This window comes from Aotus nancymaae, unplaced genomic scaffold, assembly GCF_030222135.1.
Source record: "Aotus nancymaae isolate 86718 unplaced genomic scaffold, 86718_ANA_hifiasm-v0.15.2.pri h1tg000004l, whole genome shotgun sequence".
Lineage (NCBI taxonomy): Eukaryota > Metazoa > Chordata > Mammalia > Primates > Aotidae > Aotus > Aotus nancymaae.
The window spans coordinates 30,595,230-30,620,419 of record NW_026988415.1 but is presented as its reverse complement, the minus strand read 5'-3'; the positions used below and the strand labels follow the sequence as shown (position 1 = coordinate 30,620,419).

Genomic DNA, 25,190 nt, shown 5'->3' with positions numbered 1-25,190 from the left:
ACTGGCTGGAACGGGAAAGGAAAGTCAGAGTGGTAGTAATTGCTGATGTTTACCTAACAGTTTTTATAGTTGGGGGTCAGATGAAAGAGGTTATGGGGCTAAGATAGGCAGCTGGGGTGGGTGAGCAAAAATACAGAGACTGAGAAGGGAACAAAGTTCCAGTTGTTGCAGGCCCAATGATCCTCAGATTCTGACTACCTTTACTCTTTCACTAAAGCTGAAAAAAGGAGTAACACTGAATGGGAAATTCACAAGTTCTTGCCCTTCCTTCTTTCTTTTGTTTTTTGGCAGTATCTTTACTCTTTATGCTTTTCTTTTTTCTTTCTTTTTTTTTTCTGCTCTTGTATGCTTCAAAGTGTTCCCATCTGTTTAAAAAAAAATGTTTTAAATTCCAAACCAGGATGTTTGTGTATGTTTGGGATTGTGATAGTGGAAATCGATGGTTTTTATTTTATTTTACTTATTTATTTTTGAGACAGAGTCTCATTCTGTTTCCCAGGCTGAAGTACAGTGGCACCATCTTGGCTCACTGCAACTTCTGCCTCCCAGGTTCAAGCAATTCTCCTGCCTCAGCCTCCCAAGTAGCTGGGATTACAGGCATGTGCCACCATGCCCGGCTAATTTTTTGTATTTTTAATAGAGATGGGTTTTCACCATGTTGGCCAGGCTGGTCTCAAACTCCTGGCCTCAAGTGATCTGCCTGTCTCGACCTCCCAAAGTGCTGGGATTACAGGCGTGAACCACCGTGCCCAGCAAATTAATGCTCAAAAAAGAGGCCATGCTATTACTATATCCTATGCTATAGCTATGTTACTTCATCTGCCCAAGATGTCTTTCCCAAATTCTGATGTGTCCTTCAAGAAGGAATCCCTGAATCTTTGTATCTTGCTAATCATGCACCATTCCTGGCCCATTGGAAAGCAGTTGGTAAGTATTTGTTGAGTAAATTTAAAGGGAAATTTATAAGCAGAGGAGTGATTAAATCAGAATTATATATTGAAGCCAGAATATATCATGAAAGATCTTTAAAATGCTGTTGTTAAACATGCTATTACCAAAAGCAGAGACTAAGTAAGAGGAATATTTATCTGTTAGTTTAATAATTTTTGGCTATAATCTTCTTAAAATGAAAAAATATATAAAAACATAATATCTTATTAAAAGTAAGCATATATTGATGGAAATCACCCAGAATATACATACATACTTCCTTAAATAAAACTAATCATTCCAATAAAAAAAATCTCTGCTTTCATCTGAAATAGTGATCACTCACCTGTTTAGTCATCTCTTAGCAACTTCCTAAGTATCTCCTCAAACTACTTTGGGTAAATAAAATAGTCAAGCCATTGTTAGCTTTTCTGATTGAATCTGTAAACTTATCAAAATAAAAAGCCACGTAAAATATACAGTGCAACTGAACAGTTTAGAATATGGCTTTAGTAAATGAAAATACATTCATATGAAGCTTTCCAAATAGTTTCACTCGCTTGTTTTAATTTTAGTAGCATCAAATTTAGAAACAAGACTGCCAAAGTTACATGAAGACAATGTAAGGAATACTGAAACCTTTATATTTGTAAATCCTGCACTATTTCGGTAAGAATAAACAATTTCTAATAATGTTTATTTATGATGGTTGAAAAATTTTTCAGTAATAAGCACATTACCTACCAAATCTCAAAAGACATGCCAGTTAAACAAATTCAATATTTGCTGTACTCTATATTATTTCAGAAATACCTATACTTATATAAAAATCTGAATTTCTGAAATACTTTTAGAAGAGTATATTTTCTTCAACATCCCAATTTTACATTAATGAAATAGTGCTACTACCTTGAAAAATGTATATTTACATCCAAAAAGTTATTATAACATTCACATGTGCATCATAAATGTTATAACTAAATATGAGGTTGGAAGATTACCTGGTTATCCAATCTCCTCCTCTTCCTATTTATAAATCTTGGTTAAAAATACACATAAAGGCCAGTTGCAGTGGCTCACGCCTGTAATCCTATCACTTCGGGAGGCCAAGGCAGGTGGATTACCTGAGGTCAGGAGACCAAGACCAGACTGGTCAACATGGTGAAACCCCATCTCTACTAAAAGTACAAAAAATTAGCCAGGTGCAGTGGTATGTGCCTATAATCCCAACTACTTAGGAGGCTGAGGCAGTAGAATTCCTTGAACCTGGCAGGTGGAGGTTTTGGTGAGCTGAGATCGCGCCACTGCAATCCAGCCTGGGAGACAGAGCAAGAGTTTGTCTCAAAAAAAAAAAAAAATACTTATAATCAAAATAACGTTTTGTAACCAGCAGCACTTTCACGGAAAGCTAATCCTAATGACTAATTAAGACTATTTAACACTATTTAAAATTTCCATGAAAAAGAGCCGTTTATATTCAATTGCTTTAATTTTTTTTACCATTTTCCAGGCTTAATCATTAAAACTGAATTTCCTATGCATATGGCCACAGGAACTATTGTTGTCTAAAAATAAAAGGTTCAAAAGAGGCTCAATTTCAAACTTGAACCTTGTGACCCACTGCCATAACATGAAACCCAACAGTTTTCTTAAAGATGTCCTTATAGTCATGTTATTTGTCCACCATGGCACTATCCAGGAGACTTAGCAACCTGGTCAATACTTCTATTTTCATGACTATTTCCAGATCCTTTTAGTTTTCTAATTTAGAACTCTTCTCTTTGGTGATTTTAAATTCTACCAAACAGCTACAGAGTGCAGAGGCAGTTATACTGAAAGATGCCAAGTGTATAGTCATAGGTCTAAATTATAGACTCCAGCTGAAAAGTATGTAATTTAAAAGTGCTATCCCTGCAAACAGCAATTCAATTAAAATCCTATGATTTACAATATCATTCGCACATGCCACATCAAGTGTTCATGTGTCGTAAAATAATCACAGCATTGTTTTGACAGTATGTTTAACTTTTATTATTTGGATGCAATGGCTATCCAATGAAAGAGAAATCATTTCTTTTCCTTTTATCTCATGGTCTATTGCTAACTAAAGTAAATGCCATTTTGAATAAAAACAGAATTCATCTTCTAGGTTGAATCTAGATTTAAGCTAGAGGTAATCTAAATCTGGGTTTCCTGACTGCCTTTCTATGTCTGTCTACTTCAAAAAATAAGTTCAGAACAACTTCATGTTTTCAAAATCAAATGCATCTTTTAAATAATCAGTTACTTCTCATGGATTTCTGAAGCTACATAACACTGAGTAAAATACACTTTCCACTTAGCTAGCATATATTTATTAATTCATTCCTTATTCAGCTGGACTGACACTGTTGAGAATTTTTATAAGTCTTCCACTACAGGGTCTAGCCATTTGTTTAAATTTCTATGACACTGTTCAGAAATTAAACAAAAATATTTACATTTAGGGGTTTCTAGAAATAACAATTTTTCAGATTCAGATTTGTAAAGCACAGAACAACATAACATGTATTCCAAAAACAGGCAAGATCAAGCTTAAACTGATACTCTAAACAGAGGGAAAGCACATTTATTAATCAGGACCACACTTTCACATCTGTCAACTAAAGTCCATTGATTTCAACTGAGATCTCCTTAGCATATTAGCCATTACTGACAGGGTAAGATCGTCTCCTTGAACTTCACAAATGAAATCAATCAACTTACTATGCCTAGCCCAAAACCCATAGAAAGGAGATACACACTGAGTGAGTCATTTCAGTCATCAACAAGTATCAAGAACTTCTGACTTTGCTAGATGTTACAAATATACAAAAGAACACATGTTCCCTGGCCACAAGACCATTATAATCTAATCAGGCAGACTGGGTAAACGCACAGGAAACACAACTGAGTCTAAATACATTGCTACAGTAAACCTTTAACTACCAGAAAAACCCTGAATAGCCTAGTTTTCTATACAGTTTTTTAAGTTACTTTAAAGTAAAAACAACTGGGAGAGGTTAACTATTAAAATATTAAAACTCACTTATTTTTCACCTTTTGGGAGAAATCTTTCTGCCCCCATGTCTAAAATAGATACAAACATTTATAAATACCTCAAAGTCACCATAATGCACAGTAACTATTGTGATATGCTTCAGCTGTACATACAGCAAGGTGTTCAAATAATATCTGTCATTCATCACTCTTGCTTGCCCCTTGCTCCCCACTGCCCTGGTTAATATGCTTTGACATGGAACACAGAAGTTGCGAGAGAAAAGTGGCTCTTTTCTTTATGCTGCAATATATACACCAAGAGATAAGTTATTTACCTTTAAGGCAGATGGACTCAAACATCAGTGTGCATAAGAGTCAGATGAGATGATTATTTAAAATACAGGCATCTGGAGGTGGGGCCAGTACTCTGCATTCTGAAGAAGTACTACAGCTGATTATCACACTAGGTCTACTAAACTATTAGAGAAACACTGCTTTAAAGTCAAGGTTGCTAACTGCTGCTGAAGATCCCTTAGACTATAGTAGGATTGTTTTCTTTCCCAGTCCCTTGACCTTCCTTAGCATATGAGCATTAGCTGCTCACCACCAGTTGTCAGAGCAAACTGCACAGCCATTATCTTGCCCTCCCACACTCCAGATCCTTCTAGGTCTGGGAGCATCTGAAAGTAAGGTCTCCAGCTGGCATACAGATAGGCGCAGAGGCAGACAGACAGATGCAAAGTGGGAAACTGTAAGGTATAACAATTAGAAAACAAATTATCTTGATTGTGTAAAGAGATTAAACAGTTAAAAACTTGTTTCAAACTTTTTCTATGAGGAAGAATGCAGAAGAGGACAGAGCTAGGCATCTGTGGTCCAACTGCAGCTGTGTCCCTGATTAGCTTTCGGACCTCCAGTGTTATCTTCCCTGATCTGTAAAATAGGGAAAACGCTGCTTTCCTTGCCCATCTCACAGTGTTGTCATGAACACCAAATGAATTTATGTTTGTGAAAGCATGTTGGAAAATATAAGGTACAATACAATGATGTGTGGTATTTTTAACAGCATGATTTACATATTTTTTTCCTGATAAACACAGTGCCCTAGACATTACTGTAACTATACTTGATAACTGAATGTCTTCTAGTATTCTCAGGGTCTTTCATGAAAACAAATTCGCATTGAGAAAAAAGGTGAGGAAAAATGCAGACCCCTGGACATACCCCGAGGTTGATTTTTTGAATATATCCTTGAAATCGGCTTGTTTTAATGACAATTGCCTCCGTCTCCTGAAAGTGGAGTGCAAAAAGAAATCTGGTTAATTGTGGTTTTACTGTATTTAGTTCAAATTTTTTAAAGCATACCCCAACAATATTTCAGCTGTAAATTAATAAACCATATTTATAAATCCTGAACAGTCAAAACCACACAGAACAATTTTAAACTATGTAAATTAACTTTTAAAAACCCTTAACGAGAAAGCCATAAGATCCTGTTTTTAGAAGCTCTCTAAATGTCTCAGAAAGTCTGGGATAAAGATTGGCATTAAGTATAACAATTATTGGCAGTTGATCTAAAAGACTAAACTAGCCAAATTTGGACACAAGGAGACACTTTTCCAGTAAATATATACTCGCCCCTTGGAATAATTTGTCATTTTGTAGCTTTTTAAGCCTAAAGGTCAATTCTTCGCTGATATACTGCTTTGCCATAAAAACCTAAAAGCTAATGACACATATTATAAGCTTTCAGAGAACAGATGGCTAATGTTCTTCTAGGTTCATTTACTACCATTTTTTTTATTTTCATACTGCTTGTAATTAATAAAAACATATAAATAGATATATTGTGTCCTAACCAGAAGATTTGGTTTTTGTTAAGTTCTGTTGTTTATCTAGTTCATTTGGGCTAATACAAAAAGCAATGTTGGATAGAGATACTTCTGGTACTGTCTCAGGGATGCAGTTTTAAAAATAGAGACTACTACAGAAGCACTGCAGTATATGCTACTGACAGTCAACTCTCTTGAAAAATTAAAGTAGGCTGGCAGATGTATGATGAGCTCTAATACAAAATTTCATTTATTTCCATTTATTTCATTTATGTTGTTATCAGCATATAGAAAGTAAACATTAGTTTATTTTGAAAAAAATGTGAGCTCAGGTTGTCTTGGTTTTTTTCTGGGTCATCTCATAAGCATTATTGCATTATTAAATTCATAACTATATCAAAGTCATAGTTTAAAGGTATCTTTAGAAAGACCTTGACAAAGACCCTATCCAAAATGTGATACTAAATCTAATGACTTCCTATGAAAAAAGGTAGGTAGAAAATATTTAATTTCTTTTTTGGAATGATAAATTCAAAACAGCATCTCCTTAATGACAGTACTATTTTAAAGTATTCTTTTAAAATGTTATACACATAAACATTATTGTTGAATGATAAAAAGCTACAATAGGTCAACTTCATATTTATCATGTTTTACAATTAAGCCTTGCCAAAAAATAACAATTAAATTATTTCTTTGCTAAAAATGCATCAAAATGTCTTTAAATACAACTTATTTTATATTCCTATTAATATTATTTCTTTTCTTTGTGCATTTAAAAAGAATCTGGTATGCCACCTTCTGGCAACTGAGTGAAATTATGTATTTCTACATAAGTCACTATTCTTTATTTTAACTTTTTAAATATATGTATATATAGATATTTCATACCTGCATTACATTTGAGCTATATAAATAAATCTATAATACAGTATGAAGTAAAATAAAATTCCCTTAGACATCTTATTCAAAATCAAGCTTTGTACATGCTTCCTATGCTTTTTGCATGGTTACCAATATGTCTTCTGAATTCTACAATACATCTAAAATTGATTTTTGTATACCGCTTCACAACCACTTATGGAAATAACAGGCTTGCTATTTTAATGAATAAGTAACAGCAGTAAATAAAGGAAAATAAAGGTCTCTTACCAATAAGCCCATTTTTCTCTTAAGGTTTGAACTCTCATCATTTGTCATGTTCTTGTGGATCCCTCTCTCATCAAATTCTCTGGAGTTTTAAAGTTAAGAGCTGTGATGCACAGCTAGGCTCTGCTACATAGTAGCGCACCCCAGTGCATCTGCCTGGTATAACACTTCAGTTGTAGCTCCCAATAGCACAAACAGGCTTTATATATTAAAAAAAAAAAAAAAAAAAAAAAAAAAAAAAAACCTATGCACTGCATACCTTCCCTTGATAGGAAATTGTAGTCAGTGTAGTTGAACTATTTATATTTCATATCTAAACAGCTGACCAGATATGAAAATGAGAAGCACATACATCTTGAGCTTAGTTCCGGTAAACTGAGCATCAACAAAGTGTTCATCTTTGGAGCAAAGGTGGAGTGAGAAAAATTTTAACACCAGGAAGTCTGACTTAGGAAAACAAAAAGATGTTTCCCTTAAAGTAGCCTTATTTTTTTAAGGGTCACTATCTTGCTATTTGTTATATTATCTTAATTTTTTATTATCTTTAATTATTCCCTCTCTCTTGCCCATAGTAGCCAGTCCTATCTTTTTTTCTTTATCAGTCTCCCAGGAACCTACCCCATACTGTTTTTTTAAACAAATGAGCTACTTCAAAAAATACATATAAGTCATCTCCTTGCATTGCCCATGTTCAATCTGTCAATCCCATTGCATCTAGATCGCTCTTTTAAAATAAAACTACATGTCATATAAATGATCAATGAATGTTTTTTTTCAGTAAGTATGTATTTATTGAATTCGCTACCTGTTTGGTACTATGTTGGGTGATGTGGATGTAAAGGTGAACCAGACACAATCCGTAGCCCTCAGGAAGTTCATAAACTGAGTGAAGGAAACAGGCATGTCTTCTGACAATACAAAATACGGTGTAGAAACTTTAGTGATATAAGCCTAGCATTCTACAGTAACAGAGGAATAACAAAAGTTCCATTGCAACTGAGGGAAGAATGAAGCATACATCAAGTGAACTCTAGAAGGAATAGCCTGTGCAAAGATAGAAACATGTGAAGGAGTATAACATGTTGGAGGGATCAGAAAATTCTTCGATATGACTGGAAAGAGTTCAATATTACTGAAAAGTGGGTACATAGTGTTGAGTGGAGTAGATTTTAAGGTATGCAGAAACCACATCACAGAAGACCATGCATGCCAGAAAACAGGTTTGAATTTTATCCTGTGGGCTATGAGAAACAATCTGTTGAATGAGTAGATCAATCAAATAATCAAGTAACAGAGCCTAGCACTAAGAACTCAGAACATACTGGCCAACCTACTCTTTCAGTTTACTGTAGTAAATCATAATACCAACTTCCAGTTCTGTATCTCACACGCTTTCTTTGTTCTTTCTCACCTTTGCTCCAGAGGTCCTTCTTGCATGAAATCTCTTCCCCACTCCACTTTCCTGAACTCAACCCATTCTTCCAGATCCAGCTCAAATTCCTTTTTGTTTCTGTGATATCTTCCATGGTAATTTGAGTCTATGGTTTTAAAAATATTCTTTCATTACAGGGACCAGAAACCAGGCATTCTTGCTAATGTTTAGCACTCAATGTTCAAAAAATCTTTTTGATCTTTTGCCCACAAAATAAAAGAAGATGGTGAGAAAATCATACTAAGGCAAAGGTCAGAGCCTCAGGATAAGTAAGCAGGTCCCTGAAAGCCCACCTTCCCAGACTTCATAGTGCACACTAATCTTAGTAACTTCCTTCACCACTCCGAGCCTGAAAAGGAACAAACATGAATTGTAAAGAGAGATGGATCTGTGTTGGGAAGCAACTCTAAATAACTATACAACATAGCTAGCTGCATACCTCACAATCCTGGTTCAAAAATTCCAGGGAATTGATGAGAAAGGGATACCAATAGAAAAGTTGAATGATGGAGCTGTGACCTTTGGAAAAATAGAGCTGTAAGTGGAGAGAAATTATGATTGTGCTTTATTATTCATAGTAAACCAAGACAATTCACCTAAAAATCCATATAATAAAAGGAATTCATGAATATCTCAAAAAGAGGTGAGTGGGTGAGTATAGGTGCTTGAATATAGAAGGTTCAGAATCTCCAAGGGTGAGCTTTAATAGGAGGAAATCTAAGTGTGAGAAAGGGGTGTTTTAAAAAGGATTATAATGTTAGCTGGGAGATTAGGATAAGAAACTCTCAGAGAATCATGTCCTTGGGTGTAAATATTTATTTAGTATTCTCTCTCTGTGGAACCACATCCCATTATGCTCAGTGTCAAATATTCAGTAAGTACTCAAGCTTTCGTTGATTTTGGCACTTAGCATTCAGCTTTGTGTCATCCTTTTTATGTATGCACAATCTCTTAGATTTATGCAATGATGCAAAAACCATGGTGCTTTCTTTTATGTAGACAATAAAAGTCTTTCCATCTTAGTCAACCATTTTATGTTAAAATGGATTAAAAGATTCTGCCAATAATTTAAAAAAGTAGTTAACACTTAAAAATATTCTCTCAATGACTTAAAGAATTCCAAGATAAAAGCTGTCTACACCTTCCTTCTTTATTATTGAGTGAAAAAACTGACCAGTTGCCTTTCCACTAACTTATAAGGAATAAAAAGCAAGTACAGAATAAAATGAGAATGTGAGTCGGTAAATGTGCCACATTTTCCAAGTAATCTTCATAAAAGGGAAGTACTTGGAAGATATTAAAATGATTTAATCAACTGCATCTTCAGAAGAATGTTTTTCTTGGGTCGTAGGCTCTTAATTGCTGCCTCGACTTCATTCCTATTGTTATTGGTCTGTTCAGGGTTTCGACTTCTTCCTGGTTTAGGCTTGGGAGGAGGCAACTGTCCAGGAATTTATCCATTTCTTCCAGGTTTTCTAGTTTATGTGCATAGAGTTGTTTGTAATAATCTCTGATGATGGTTTGAATTTCTGTGGAATCTGTGGTGATATCCCCTTTCTCGTTTTTTATTGCAAATCAAAACTACATTGAGATACTATCTCACGCCACTTAGAATGGTGATCATTAAAAAATCTGGAGACAACAGACGCTGGAGAGGATGTGGAGAAATAGGAATACTTTTACACTGTTGGTGGGAGTGTAAATTAGTTCAACCATTGTGGAAGACAGTGTGGCGATTCCTCAAGGACCTAGAAATAGAAATTCCATTTGACCCAGCAATCCCATTACTGGGCATATATCCAAAGGATTATAAATCGTTCTACTATAAGGACACATGCACACGAATGTTCATTGCAGCACAGTTTACAATAGCAAAGACCTGGAACCAGCCCAAATGCCCATCGATGATAGACTGGACAGGAAAAATGTGGCACATATACACCATGGAATATTATGCAGCCATTAAAAACGAGGAGTTCGCGTCCTTTGTAGGGACATGGATGAACCTGGAAACCATCATTCTCAGCAAACTGACACAAGAACAGAAAATCAAACACCACATGTTCTCACTCATAGGCGGGTGTTGAACAAGGAGAACACATGGACACAGGGAGGGGAGCACTATACACGGGGGTCTGTTTTGGGGCCGTGGGGGGGACAGCGGGGGGTGGGGAGTTCGGGAGAGATAGCATGGGGAGAAATGCCACATATAGGTGAAGGGGAGGAAGGCAGCAAATCACACTGCCACGTATGCACCTATGCAACAATCTTGCATGTTTTTCACATGTGCCCCAAAACCTCAAATGCAATTTAAAAAAGAAAAAGAAAAAAAAAGTTTTAAACTGGGTATCAATGGAACTATAGATTTTAAAACAAAGAGAAAATATGCCAGACCATTTCCTCATTTCGTTTTGTGAAAAACAGACCAATTGACAGATTATTTCCTTTAGGCCTGGTAGAAAAATCTCAACAACCATTTTATATTATATTTTGACCATAATAGGTATTTTATCCAAATTCACATAACTAGTTCATCTCTAAGTTGCAAAAGCAGAAAGCGGGGAGGTGTAACTACCTCTTGGAAGTCCACAAGTGTCATGATATTAGTGATTATGATGACAGGGTCAATATTAGTCTAGTATAAATAATTCAGTTACATTACACTTAAAATACCATTGTGTTATCATATCCACAGCAGTACTCTTTCCCTTTCTTCTGATGTATGTAAGATGGCTCAGAGCAGGATGAGTTAATTGGTTTATAGAGTTTTCTGTCCTGCCGAAATATCCATAGTGATAGATTTTGAGAATCATTGGTCTAAAGAAGGTTTAGCCAGGGGAATTTATATTGGAAGCAATTGCTCATACTCCTGCTCATATTTCAAGTGATTTATCAAATTTCAGTAGATTACCACTCAATCTGATGGAAGAGATGGGGGTCAAAGGAAGCAAAATGAATGGAAATGTCATTTCCTGCTACTAATAACTGCTGCCTGCATTGTAACTGAATTAGGAAAAATGGGCAAAGAAGGCAGAAGACCAAAGTCTCATAACCTCCCAATCCTAACTGAACGAATCAGAACCATCTTATATATTTCTAAAATGGAACAAAACTCAGGTCCTACCACCATATTGAACCAGAAATGATAGACAGTAACTCATTAGTAATTCAAACTACTTAATAGGTATGAATTATTCAATATTGACCATGAAATATACCAACTTATATTTTACAAACTTAAATCTTAAATCAATTGCCATTTAATAGTTAAACTGAGAGTTTGAAAGGGCCAAGATATATATGCCAGAAAATTAGGAAGTTTAAAATTTTTATCATGTTAGTTTGGAAACATAGAAATAAGCTAAATGACATTTCAAAGACTAAAGGGCAGACATAGTGGGTTAATGAGAAAGTAAGAATTATTTTCCATCCTAATTTTCCTATCCAGATAGTCCATAAAGTATTTTACTTGCTTTAAATGTCAGTTTAACCTCAGCCAGCAGAATTCCAAGTAAAAGTTTATTCTGCCTCTTTATTTTTAAGAGTTTCATTTTCATTTTCAACCTGATCCTGAGGTAGGCAATGCAGGTATTAATATTCCCATTTTACTCATGAAGAAACAGAATTGTTAAATTACTTGACTCAAGTGACACAGCCACTGAGAGAAGTGGAAAACAATAAGCCAGGTCTCCTGACACCTAATTTGGTGTTTATTAGTCACCTCTGTACTGTATTAATACTTACATTAATATTTATTTTATGGGGAAAACTACAAATATGACTCCTAAACACCCTCCCTCCAAAAAAAAAGGCCTTCAGATACTAAAGTAAATGGCCAGAGGAGGGGAGAGGAAATAGTTAATGGAAGCTACAGGATAGCTATATGACAAAAGTTACATAAATGATCAACCCATAACTGTGCCAGAAATACCTTCCCAATGCTACTTCCACAGAGCTCCCTTTCATCTAACAATTAGCAATTTCTTGGCATACATTTCAAAAATCTCATACTTCTTCATGCCTCAGTGGCTTCACATCTGATTCCACTTGGAATTCTCTGCCCTTCTAGTCTATCAAGCAAACTTCTAGTCATGCTTAATTAAGTGTTCAAGCAAACCTCCTTCAGTGAAACTTTCCCTCATATCCCTAGAAGATGTAGGTAATGGGTTTGCTATCCTCCTGTGGTACTTTGAATATTATAGCTCCTGTCTCTTTGGGTTAAAACTGCTTCTATGTCTCCCTAGACTATAAATTCCTGAGAACTGAGGTTGGGCCTTCCTTATGTTTGTACTATACCTAACTCAGTGCCTGTCACATAGTAACCCAATTTTAGGAGGCAATTTTGGTGAAATCAAGCCAGCAGAGGTAGGTTCTTCCTTCCTCCATGCCTAACCACATTTTTCCGATGATAATTAAATAAGAAATTATTAAAGGGCCTTTTCCTTCCAAAACTAAGATTTGAATCATAAGAAAACATAAATGTTACAACTGCAAATAGTATACCTAAATGGCTCCTTTTGATATTTGCATGGCAGACCCTATGTGTGCCTGGCAGGGTGCCCAGCATAGTAGGTATGTAACAACTTTTTGATAGATGAATGGGGATGGTGGGGGAAATGGATCAATAGGTGACTGCTGAACTGAACTGAGTAAGAAAAACACTTAGCTACCATAAGGAAGGGAAATGTCAGTAATCAGTTTTTTAAGTCAAGATAGGACTGGTAAAGCAAAGGAATGCATTTTATTAGTTTGTCACCACCTAGGCCAGGGAATATTGAAAAATGAAACAATATCTCCTAAAATCAGTCATTTTTGTGAACTGGTAAATGAAAAGGACAAAAAGTATATTCTTTGGATTGTTAGATCCTATTAAATTACTGTTGCAACCAGTGACGATGAAAGAGTAAACCACAAAATCCAATTTTGACAATCACTGCTCCACTAGATGGAGCAAAAAATGAAATAGGAAATTCAACCAAGCAAGTCACTGCACATCACCAATACCTGGTAATGTAAATGGTATGCTGAGCAGTCAAGAGTAAAATACACAAATGACACACAAGAGGGTCCAATGCTAACAAGCCCTTTTAACATTCAAAATAGAGAAAAATAAACATATTTGATTAAAGATCTATGAATCCTGTTCCAATGAGAGAATTATAATTAAGGCTTAAGGAAATGTCTCATATCCCTTTCTCACCCCATTTTCTGGCTTCTCCCGTATGCAGACTGGTGGAGCAGAAATATCAAGGATATTTGCATAATGAACAATATAAAGAATAAAAGACAATGAGATTCCCCAAAGGGAAAAGCTTATGTACAACATGGTTTAACATGCATAGGTTAAGGAGTGGGTGCGAAAGTTCCTGCAGCTCTGAGAGCTAACTGATGCAGATTATTAACCAATATCTCCAGTGTGTTTTGGGGTATGTTTGGAAAGGCTGGAAATTTTCATTAAAAAGGAAAAAAGTCTTATAAATGCGAGTTGTGTTTTGCTAACATTAGAGTTGAATTTGGGGACACAGAAACATAATGTGTAAGCCCTTATGTGCTAGTTGGGAATATAAAAGTCATAAAAGCCTCCAGGAGCATTAATCCTGAAGGAAGATTGACTCAGGAGCCACAGAGAACAGACAGCCAGGGAGAGAGACAATAACAATTAAAGGTGAATGCCCAGAACCATGAAAAATGGTAACCAGAAATACGATTCTGCATAAACCAATCACAAGCTAAGAGTAAACATAATGCTCCATCACTTCTAATTCAAAATTTAGAATTCATTAGGCCTCCTTTATTGCTTTCATCATCTGAAGCTTTTATTCAAAAACCTTCCATGACTACTTATTTCTACGGATGTATTTGTAGACTCTACTTTCAAGGTCCCCTCAACCCCCAGCTCCACCTTATCTATTCAACACTATTTCCCATTACAGGTAATCCCAGATTTGCACACAACTAAAAAACACAGTACCGCCATACCCAGAACTGCTACAGAAGTTATTATTTAAAAAATTAAACAACTTGCAGCCTATAGTAAATCTGTGAAGAGGAATACACAACAACAATTTGGGGGAGGGAGGTGAAGAAAGGAAAATTAGGCAAAGCTCTTGGCCAAAGCTCTCCCTGTCTCAAAATACCTTCTCCTACAGTGAAAGTCTCTGTCTCTGCCTCTCTCTCTGCAACCCTCACCCTCCTCCCACACTGTTTGCTCTGTACCAGTGCCAGAAATTCCAGCAATTACAGGTTCATTTGAGCTAAGAAGAAGGCTGTTAAAATTATAGTAAGTACAGCTGCCAGGATGAGGTGGCTATCAGTTATTCACACATTGGCATGAATCAGTTTAGTCAAGTTTCTTCAAATAGCAAAGAGTTGTTGCCCTGAGGGAATGAGGCAGGCTGGAGGTAAGAGAGAGCCTTTTAGAGCCCTAGCAACTTTGGGCGGGGTTCTGTTTCAAGGAAGTTAGCAGCATGGCGTGCCTTGAGGGATAGAGAAACTTTCTCTTAGAGATAGAGAAACTGAGATGTAAAAAAGGGTGCAGAAAGGGTCATGGGAGAACAACAAAGCTCAATTTTCTCTATTACACTGTCTTCTAGCCCACAATCCACCACACCTTTCCTGACCCTCTGCTCCCAGGTTCTGGAGCATTGTCCCTGGGATAGTTCACTATTATGTAGGTTAAATACAACATTTTGAGCTGGCTAGGAACCATGTACATTACGTGTCATGTCCAAACAAATGATTTCTAAATAAATCTATAAAACACGCCCTGCTTATAGGTCATGATCTACTTGTACTTTTCAACATATACCTTCTCCCCATCAACACACACATACACCCTAATTAGACTGGTCTCTTCTCTGTTTTGTTAAGGCTGTGTTTGTTTTTTTTCTGTCACCATCCATTCAACTCATAAAACATCCCTTTTTCATAGTAAATTGTGGCCGCCCTGCTGTTCACACAAGTTCTGCCTATTCTTCAGTTCCAAATCAAGCTCTACTTTTTGAAGTCTAATTTTATTACCCACAGCACTTACCAAATGCCCTTTTCTTCCTACACTCTTGCAGCATTTACTACATCATGTTCATAGTTATTTATCCTTAGGTGTGTTCAACTTAGCTTCCCAAATGAAGACCATAAACTAGCTTTATACAGGCAGAGGCCATTCAATCATCCACCCAAACATTTGATAAGCATCTACTTTGTACCTGGCGCTGTGTTTAAGGTGGAAGTTCAAAGCTTAGTAAACCCAGTTTCCCACCTTCAAGGTGGTCACAACCCAGGGAACATCAGGTACAGTCACAGTACTATATGAGCTGTGCTATAAATGAGATATGTTCCAAAGAATATAAGTGCACATGGAAAGCCTCAAGTGGACTAGCACAGAGGATCAGGGAAAGTTTCACAGAGGTGACATCTGAGCTGAGTATTTCAGAATAAGCAAGAGTATGTCAGGCAGTCAAGTGAGACAGAGGGGATTGTTAGAAGAGTGGGTGAGGGTGCAAGACTAGTTAAGGCACAATTGCAATTGTGACAACATAAAATCTTAAACAAAGGCAGTGGTAGTGGGTAACATTCAAAAAGACTTTTAAGAGATAAAATTGACAGCATTTACTGACTGGAGATGACGATAATGGCTAACATTTATTTGATCACTTAACATGTGCTAAGCAGTGTTATAAATGGTAAACCCATTCAATCATTTAACTTATTTAATCCTTACTAAAGCCTTATAATGCAGTTACTGTTAATATCCCCATTTTACAGAAGAGAAATTGAATACATAGGAAAATCAAATGACATGACTAATGTCACTTGAAAGGTTACACAATGTGTAAATATTGGAACTGGAACTTGAACCCAGGCAGTTTAGCTCCAGAGCATACATTCTCAAGCCCGCTACTACTCTACCTTTAAATGGGAGACTGTTAGGGAGAGAGGAAGCCCAGAGGACTGCCAAGTTACTGAGAGAGAAAAAGGTAGAGGCAAAAAAGGACCACAGTAATGAAACTTGAATACATTATCTGTTGCATTTATTAAGTAATTTTGCTCCCTGTTCCTAATTTCAAAAGCAAATTTTGCTCTAAAATGGTTTCCCACCAATTCCCATCTTTCCATCAACCACCAATGCCAATATTAAGTTGAGGTTTTGTTTGCACTTGTACATAGAGTTTAGTTTAACTTCCCCCTATATATCCTAGCATTTTCCTTCCTCCCTCCCTCTCTTCCATCTTTCTTCCCTTCTTTCCTTCCCCTTTTTAGTGACAGGGTTTGTTCTGTCACCTAGGCTGGAGTGCAGTCACGTGATTATGGCTCACTGCAGCCTCGAACTCCTGGGCTCAAGTGATCCTCTCAACTCAGTCTCCTGAGTAGCTGAGATTACAGGTGCTTGCCACAATGCCCACTATTTATTTTATTTTATTTAGAGATGGGATCTCGCTATGTTTCCCAGGCTGGTCTTGAACTCTAGGTCTCAAGCAATTCCCCATCCTCGGTTTCCCAAAGTGCTAAGATTACAAGCATGAGGCACTATACCACAGCAGCCTACTCTTAACATTTTCTTGTTTGGTAATCAAACCAAGCAGGTACCTGGTCTTAGCCTCAGTCTGCTTGTTCTCTGTTTTCTCACTGGGTACATTCAGCTTCTCCTCGAGTTATCTATAGATTTGGCTTATCACCTTTAGGCTGAAAGTTTTTCCTAAGGCAAAAGTCACATCTCGTTCAACTTTGAAAAACAGCAACCAGTATCCAATATATACTCACTAAAAATTGGCCAGGCACAGTGGCTCATGCCTGTAATCCCAACACTTTGGGAAGCTTAAGTGGGAAGAGGTCAAGACTAGCCTGGACAACATAGTAAGACTTTGTACAAAATTTTTTAAAAAAAATAGGCAAAGACAGTGGTACACACCTGTGAGGGAGGCTGAGGTGAGAGGATCACTTGAGTCTTAGAGTTCAAGCCTGCAATGAGCTATGATGGTGCCACTGTACTCCAGACTTGGCAACAGAGCAAGACTCTGTCTCTAAAACAATAATAATTATAATAATAAAATAAAAATAAAAATTAATTGGCTTTAATATAGAATAAAATGTCTCTTTGAAGTTGACATTTTTCTTTTTTTGTTTTTACTCCAGATTTTCTTTTTTTTTTTTTTATTGCATTTTAGGTATTGGGGTACATGTGAAAAACATGCAAGATTGTTGCATAGGTGCATACGTGGCAGTGTGATTTGCTGCCTTCCTCCCCTTCACCTATATGTGGCATTTCTCCCCATGCTATCTCTCCCCAACTCCCCACCCCCTTCTTTCCCCCCCACTCCCCTCCAACAGATCCCAGTGTATAGTGCTCCCCTCTCTGTGTTCGTGTGTTCCCATTGTTCAACATCCATCTATGAGTGAGAACATGCGGTGTTTGATTTTGTGTTCTTGTGTCAGTTTGCTGAGAATGATGGTTTCCAGGTTCATCCATGTCCCTACAAAGGATGTGAACTCATCGTTTTTGATGGCTGCATAATATTCCATGGTGTATATGTGCCACATTTTCCCTGTCCAGTCTATCATCGATGGGCATTTGGGTTGGTTCCAGGTCTTTGCTATTGTAAACTGTGCTGCTATGAACATTCGTGTGCATGTGTCCTTATAGTAGAACGATTTACAATTTTTTGGATATATACCCAGTAATGGGATTGCTGAGTCAAATGGAATTTCTATTTCTAGGTCCTTGAGGAATCGCCACACTGTCTTCCACAATGGTTGAACTAATTTACACTCCCACCAACAGTGTAAAAGTGTTCCTATTTCTCCACATCCTCTCCAGCATCTGTTGTCTCCTGATTTTTTAATGATCGCCTTTCTAACTGGCGTGAGATGGTATCTCAATGTAGTTTTGATTTGCATTTCTCTAATGACCAGTGATGATGAGCATTTTTTCATATGCTTGTTGACCTCATGTATGTCTTCTTTTGTAAAGCATCTGTTCATATCCTTCGCCCACTTTTGAATGGGCTTGTTTTTCTCTTGTAAATCTGTTTTAGTTCGTTGTAAATTCTGGATATCAGCCCTTTGTCAGATGGGTAGGCTGCAAAAATTTTTTCCCATTCTGTTGGTTGCCAATTCACTCTAATGACTGTTTCTTTTGCCGTGCAGAAGCTGTGGAGTTTGATTAGGTCCCATTTGTCTATTTTGGCTTTTGTTAGCAAAGTCTCAGGATACAAAATCAATGTGCAAAAATCACAAGCATTCCTATACACCAATAACAGACTAAAAGAGAGCCAAATCAAGAAAGAACTGCCATTCACAATTGCTACAAAGAGAATGAAATACCTAGGAATACAACTAACAAGGAACGTAAAGGACCTCTTCAAGGAGAACTACAAATCACTGCTCAACGAAATAAGAGAGGACACAAACAGATGCAGAAACATTCCATGTTCATGGTTAGGAAGAATCAATATCGTGAAAATGGCCATACTGCCCAAAGTAATTTACAGATTCAACGCTATCCCCATCAAGCTACCAATGACCTTCTTCACAGAACTGGAAAAAACCACCTTAAACTTCATATGGAACCAAAAGAGAGCCCGCATAGCCAAGTCAATTCTAAGCAAAAAGAACAAAGCGGGAGGCATCACACTACCGGACATCAAACTATACTACAAGGCTACAGTAATCAAAACAGCATGGTACTGGTACCAAAACAGAGATATAGACCAATGGAACAGAACAGAAGTTGACATTTTTCATTCATTTTTGAATTGCCTTCATTTGTCATATCAGTGTCATCTTTCTTATTTACTTTTTCTTTAAAACTTATATTTATCTTTAAAGAAAAACTTATTACTGCAAATAGGAAACTATTATAATTTCTCATAAAAAGAAGGCAACTGTGAAAATACTTAACTCCTGTAATAAGAAACGCTTATGCACAACCTAACATTATCCTATTCCCCATACAATGTCACACATATCACACTACTGGGTAAGGTGTGTTTTAGATACTGAGGTGAAATCCACATAAGATAAAACTAGTGATTTTTTAAAATGCTTTATTTTACTTTAAGTTTCGGGATACATGTGCAGAACGTGCAGGTTTGTTACATAGGTATACATGTGTCATGGTGGTTTGCTGCACCCATCAAGTAAACAATTCAGTGGCATTTAGTGCATTCAGAATGCTGCACAACTACCCCCTTCTATCTTGTTGCAAAACATTTTCATCAACCCCAAAATAAAACCCATATCCATTAAGCAGTTGCTCCCCATTCTCTCCTTCCTGCCCCCAGCCTCTGGATCTGCATTCTGTCACTCTGGATTTATCTATTTTAGTATTTCACATAAATTGAATCATCTAGTATCTAATCCTTTATGATTAGCTCCTTTCACTAACATAATATTTTGGAGGCTCATCCACTATATAATATATCAGTACTTCTAATATAGTATACTATATGGCTGAGTATTCCATTATATGTAGAAACCACAATTTATTTACCCATCCATAAGTTAATGAACATTTGAACTCTTTCCACCTTTTGGCTTTTGTGAATGGTTCCTCCCTGTGCATGGGTGTACATTTGTTTGAGTATTAGTTTTCAGTTTGGGGGGATAATACCTAGGAATTTCTAAATTTCTGGGTAATATGAAAACTCTATGTTTAATTTTTTAAGGAATTCCTCAGGTAGATTTTGTACAGCACACTTTGTGTTTCAAAAAAGCACAGGATTGAAAGGTTTCACACACATTTGTGTCTCTGCACATTTAACACACAAGGAAAGTGGTTCATTCTCATCATACTTGCGAAAATACAAATTTCAAATACTTCCATCAAATTAGTGTGATAGTTCTTTTCTTTGCAGTTGGTCCTTCTGTAACAGTAGCAGACAATTCAGACAATTTACTAAATTTGGTCTTCAAGTCTGTCTAAAGATACATGGCTAGCATCATCAAAAAAAAAAAAAAGATTTCCCTCACAGTCTGCACCTTTACATTTTAAAAATTCAATTTTTATCCATTGATCCATGCTGACCTCAACAACAAAACAGAAAAAGAGCACAGGAATGATTCCAATTCGCAATTATGTATGTTATAAATACTTTGTATATTTAAATATTACTATTTTCTGGGAGTAGAATATTGCTGTATCTATGAAAAGAATGCAGCAATACATTCTTGGACATGCCTGAACATTGCACCAGTAATTCATTTGGTCTGGGTGAAGTGCTGTTACCTGAATAGTCTTAGCTTCAGCAATAATGTCTATGAAATGACAAATACTATATACCAGACATTTTTTTTTTTCCTAATCAGAGTTAAAATAAGTAACAAATCTATTCAAATTGTGTTAGTCTGTCTATTTCCAGGGGTACGTATACCACCAGTAACATGCATATAATACTTCAGAAAACACTGATCAAATCATAGCTATTAAAAAAAAAGCTATATGTGCTATGTTCACATATTTTATTTGCCAAAGAAACGGGATGTTTCCATCTCATCTGCAAAAAGATAAAGTATGGATTCATCACAAAGCATTCAAAACTAAAGAAGTGTTCCTAATAAATCTGAAGACTCATCCTTCTTGACTTTCTAAGATAAAGGATTAAGTGTCTTTGGTGGGCATCTCATAGAATCCAAGCTATAAAGACAAGTGCTTTCAGTAAGACTCATAGTTGCTTGCACTTTGCATCATCTTCCACTGGGAGATGCACTCATCCTGTGATTTGACAGGATACTTTGCATTCAAAGAGTAACCACCTCTAATTTAAACAGTATGCTACATTTTTTTTGTACAGTATGCCATCTTCTAGAATGTTTTAAGCCCACTGACACACTCTCTTATGAAAAAAAAAGACATTGAGTCATCCATTTTTAACCAAAACATTTCCCTTTTTCAATATAGAGATTATTATATAATCTATTCTAGTTCTCAGGTGAGAAGTATTTAACCATCTTTTCAAATGTAGGTATCCATTAATAAATACAAAAATAGAAAATACCTGAAAAGCAACATAAAAATATAATTTTCTATCTGTAGATTTTACTGCCATTGAGTTTCAAACATAACTGGAGGTAGGTTTCTATTTAAAAAAAAAAAACAAATGAACAAAAATCTGTCTTCAAGCAAAATATTTTGAAATCAATCTAAGACATAATAAAATAAAATAATATAAGAATATAAGGATGATTGTAAAGATTCAATATGAGAATACATGTAAAGTTTATATCACAAGGCTCATCTGTGCCACAATCATTTAACAAATTGCAACTAAGGTCCTTCAAGGTGAGATGGTTCTCCTTGGAAATAATCCATGAATCCTCAGGCCACAATTAAATTCTTATTGTCAGGGCTCCTGTATCCTCATTTTTTCCCCTATTTTAGTACCCAGCACATTAAGCCTCACCTAATAATTCTATGTATTGACGTATCTGTTTTATTAGGTTGTAAGTACCCCTGAAGGCACCCACAAAGCTTTTAAAATAAAACATAATTGAAAAATTGAAAACATGGAAGAGAAAACTATTTAATAAACACAAGTAATATCACCAATTTTGTAGGGTACTCTACTAATTACAAAGCACTTTCATGTCCTTGATTTCATTGATTTATGATCTTTTATATCTCTGCCTCACCAAGACAGAAATTGAGGCCCAGGGAAGCCAAAGACAAAGCTGGGGTTGGAAACTAAATGCATGAAAGCAAATAGATGGAGAAGGAGAGAAGACTGACAACTCACAGTGAAGGTGATGGGACACGAAGATAGAGAAAGAGAAACAAATACATAGGTACACAGAGACCCCATGGGAAGAATAGCTAAACTTCATTGGATTTTGAGACATTTCTCTAGAAGATATTTGAATTTTTCAACTACAGATACAATGGTATCATCTCTTAAGAATTGCTTTGCCAGTGATACATGGTGGCTCAGAGAGATCTTTAATTGGTTGCAACTGTCTGGGTCTAATCGAGAGAGAGAAACCATATAGTAATTTGAACAGGGAGAGTTGCACATAAGGAATTATTAACTATGACAGAGGGTTGGAATAACAGGAAATTGGAATGATGAGAAATTGGCTAGTAATAAGTAAGTAAAGAGATTATAAAAAACACAAGAATCACAGATATTCAGGTAGTAGAACTTGGTGTCATAGATTCGCAAATGTGCAAGGCTCAGATCCAGACTTTATTGGAGAAGGCACAGCCATAGCTCAATGAAAGGCAGAGAAGCTGCTGTGGTGCTCATTAGCTGGAATTTGCCAGAAATCCACCCTTTGGAACATGCTCAAAATACTCTACTATAAAACTGTCTCTCGGGGCACCAGGAGAAGCTACCGACCACTGGGTAAAGAAGTTGAGCACTGGTAAAGATGTCCAAAAAACAGCCTGATGAGCACACAGGGAACCATGAAGTAAAACCATATAAATGCTATATAAGTTATATATATCATATATAATAACTATATAAACATAAAATATATAAATACTATACAAACAATTATATAAACATATAAATACTATATAAATTTGTACCATATAATTATTCCTCAAAATTATGATTTGATATGTTAAAGTGGTCACCATTGTCAAAGTACTTCCTAACATACCTTTCCAGCACCCTCTACTAACAAAACTTCAGTGCCAGGTGGTAAAGGAAGCAACTATTCAAAAGGTTCAAAACAAAACAAAGGCAAAAACAAAAGATTCAGGTCCATTTTCACAGACCAGGCAAAAAAGACTGATTCTGAAGCTGAGGGCCAGTCAATAAATAACTGGTACATAGGTTAACAGAGAATACTGTTCTTAAGCAAGAGCCAAATTATGGCCCAGTTAGGTCAAATAATTGTTTTACCAAGTCTACTTTCTAGACAAATTTACTAGGACAAGAAATGTGTAGCTGTGTTGTTTTGATTCTATTAGTTCATACTATATAACTTCTTCAAGATTTTGATTTTATATGCTAATGTGCTCTTCATTGTCAAAGTACTTTCATAGCTCCTAATTCATTTTATACTTGTGAGATGGAAACTGTTAACTCCATCTGATGGATAGAAACATAAGCTACAAATGCCAAAGATTAATCAGTTAATCTATGTTCACGTAGGTATTTCACATCCCCCTAACCCAAAACAGACCAATATCCCCGCTAATCTATTTGGCCAAACAAATGCAGCCAGGAGAACTTGTCAAGCTAGTCAAGCTAGAACCCATTCCTATCAGAGAATCCTAATCCATCACTGAGAATTGTGGATGGATTCAGGCTGCTACCTTCTCTCCTGCCTCAACCTCCTAAATTTGCTACAAGATAAACTTAATTTCAATCTGCTTTGATTAAAAGTATATTTGGGGATTTTTACAACATCAGTGTATTTCCTTGCAAACAAAATAGGAAAATTATTATTGGCTAGGAATGAGTATAACAGTAAAGTTATACTCACTTCAATAGCTTTCAAGGGGTGTTTCCCATGCTTTTGGATTTTGTGAACCAATGAAATTTCAAAAACATTTTGGGGTCCTACATAGGATACTCAACTTTATTTTGCAAGTTAGGACATTTAAAAAGGCAACCCCTTATCCACAATTTCAAAATCCAAACATTTGGAAATCAATTTTTTCTTGCCTGTAACTCAATTGACAGCAAAATCTGAACTGATATGAACTCATCTGGCAGTAAAGCTTGACCTGAACTGACGTGAGGCTATTCACAGGCTTTTTCTCTCTATTGGTATAAATATTCTTACATTTCACTGCAGAAACATTACTGTAACTGATTATGGGGTATCACTTTAAACCCTGCTAGGGCTGTTATGGAATATAGTATACAGACTGTGTTACCTTTCTAAAATCCAAAAAGAATGTAAGTTCTGAAACATATCTCATCTCAAGGGTTTCATATAAGGGTGCAGATCCAGCAAGAGCAAAGGCACAGAGAAGGGCCTGAATAAACGTTACAATTACCATTGTAAATTTAATTTCATTAAATTAAGGACAAAAGAGCATTTGAACAAGCAAAAAGCGTAAAGAACAATCTCAGAATAAAGGATGGTCCTTTGTAATTAATAAAGTTAGCTTTCTGGGGGATAATCACTACACTGTTGTTTTTCATACATCACTGCAGACCTGTGACAATATCCATAACAAATCAGCTTCCATGAGCTAACTGGCATCTGGGAACCACTGCCATTAGAAAACTTTCTACTCACATGGCTTAAAATTCAAAAGATGACTTTTGGAACCTTTTTTTAGTCTGTGACAGAACTATCATAATAGGACAGGAACAAGTTAAGTCATTATACAGCTCCTGCAGGCCATGAATAGACGATATTTAAGCAGCAAAAGAGCCAGTGGTAATGTGATATCCATCCAACAACATAATTTTTCATTGTTTTCTCCTTGAACTGCTTTAAGTGAGCAAATCAGAAAGTGCCTACAACTCTGATCCAAATCTAACTGAGAAGATTCTTTGATTTTTAAAGAACTAATGCAGTTGAATGAATATGAGTATACAAGACTAAATCCTTATTGTCAGAACACTGGGCAAGCTGGAAGAAAAAGCCACCAGTAGGGTTGCCTGTGGTGGCTCATGCCTGTAATCCCAGCAGTTTGGGAGGCTGAGGCAGGTGGATCACTTGAGGTCTGGAGTTTGAGTCCAGCCTCAGCAACATGGTGAAATCCGGTCTCTACCAAAAATACAAAAAAAATAGCTGACCATGGTGGCACATGCCTGTGGTCTCAGCTACTCAGGAGGCTGAGGTGGGAGGATCACTTGAGCCTGGGAGGCAGAGGTTGCAGTGATCGTGCAAACCAAGATCGTGCCACTGCACTCCAACCTGGATGA

The 25,190-nt window shown here is 36.3% G+C and overlaps 1 protein-coding gene across 9 annotated transcripts in view; it reads right to left on the bottom strand.

Annotated features, from left to right (window-relative positions):
• The window catches only part of KLHL13 (kelch like family member 13), a 201,087-nt gene that overhangs the window by 68,863 nt on the left and 107,034 nt on the right, over positions 1 to 25,190 (bottom strand). For 2 of the 9 annotated variants that reach the window (XM_012476061.2, XM_012476022.2), the window contains exons 2-3: positions 8,341 to 8,467; positions 5,173 to 5,238 (exon numbers count right to left, since the gene is read on the bottom strand). The exons of 6 other annotated variants lie outside the window; for them this stretch is intronic. In XM_012476061.2, the coding sequence (XP_012331484.1) occupies positions 5,173 to 5,238; positions 8,341 to 8,366 (92 nt within the window). In that variant the 5' untranslated portion in view covers positions 8,367 to 8,467. Of the gene's footprint in view, positions 1 to 5,172; positions 5,239 to 6,932; positions 7,023 to 8,340; positions 8,468 to 25,190 lie in introns of those variants that run through there. One more of the 9 variants, XM_012476030.2, reaches the window with a different exon arrangement.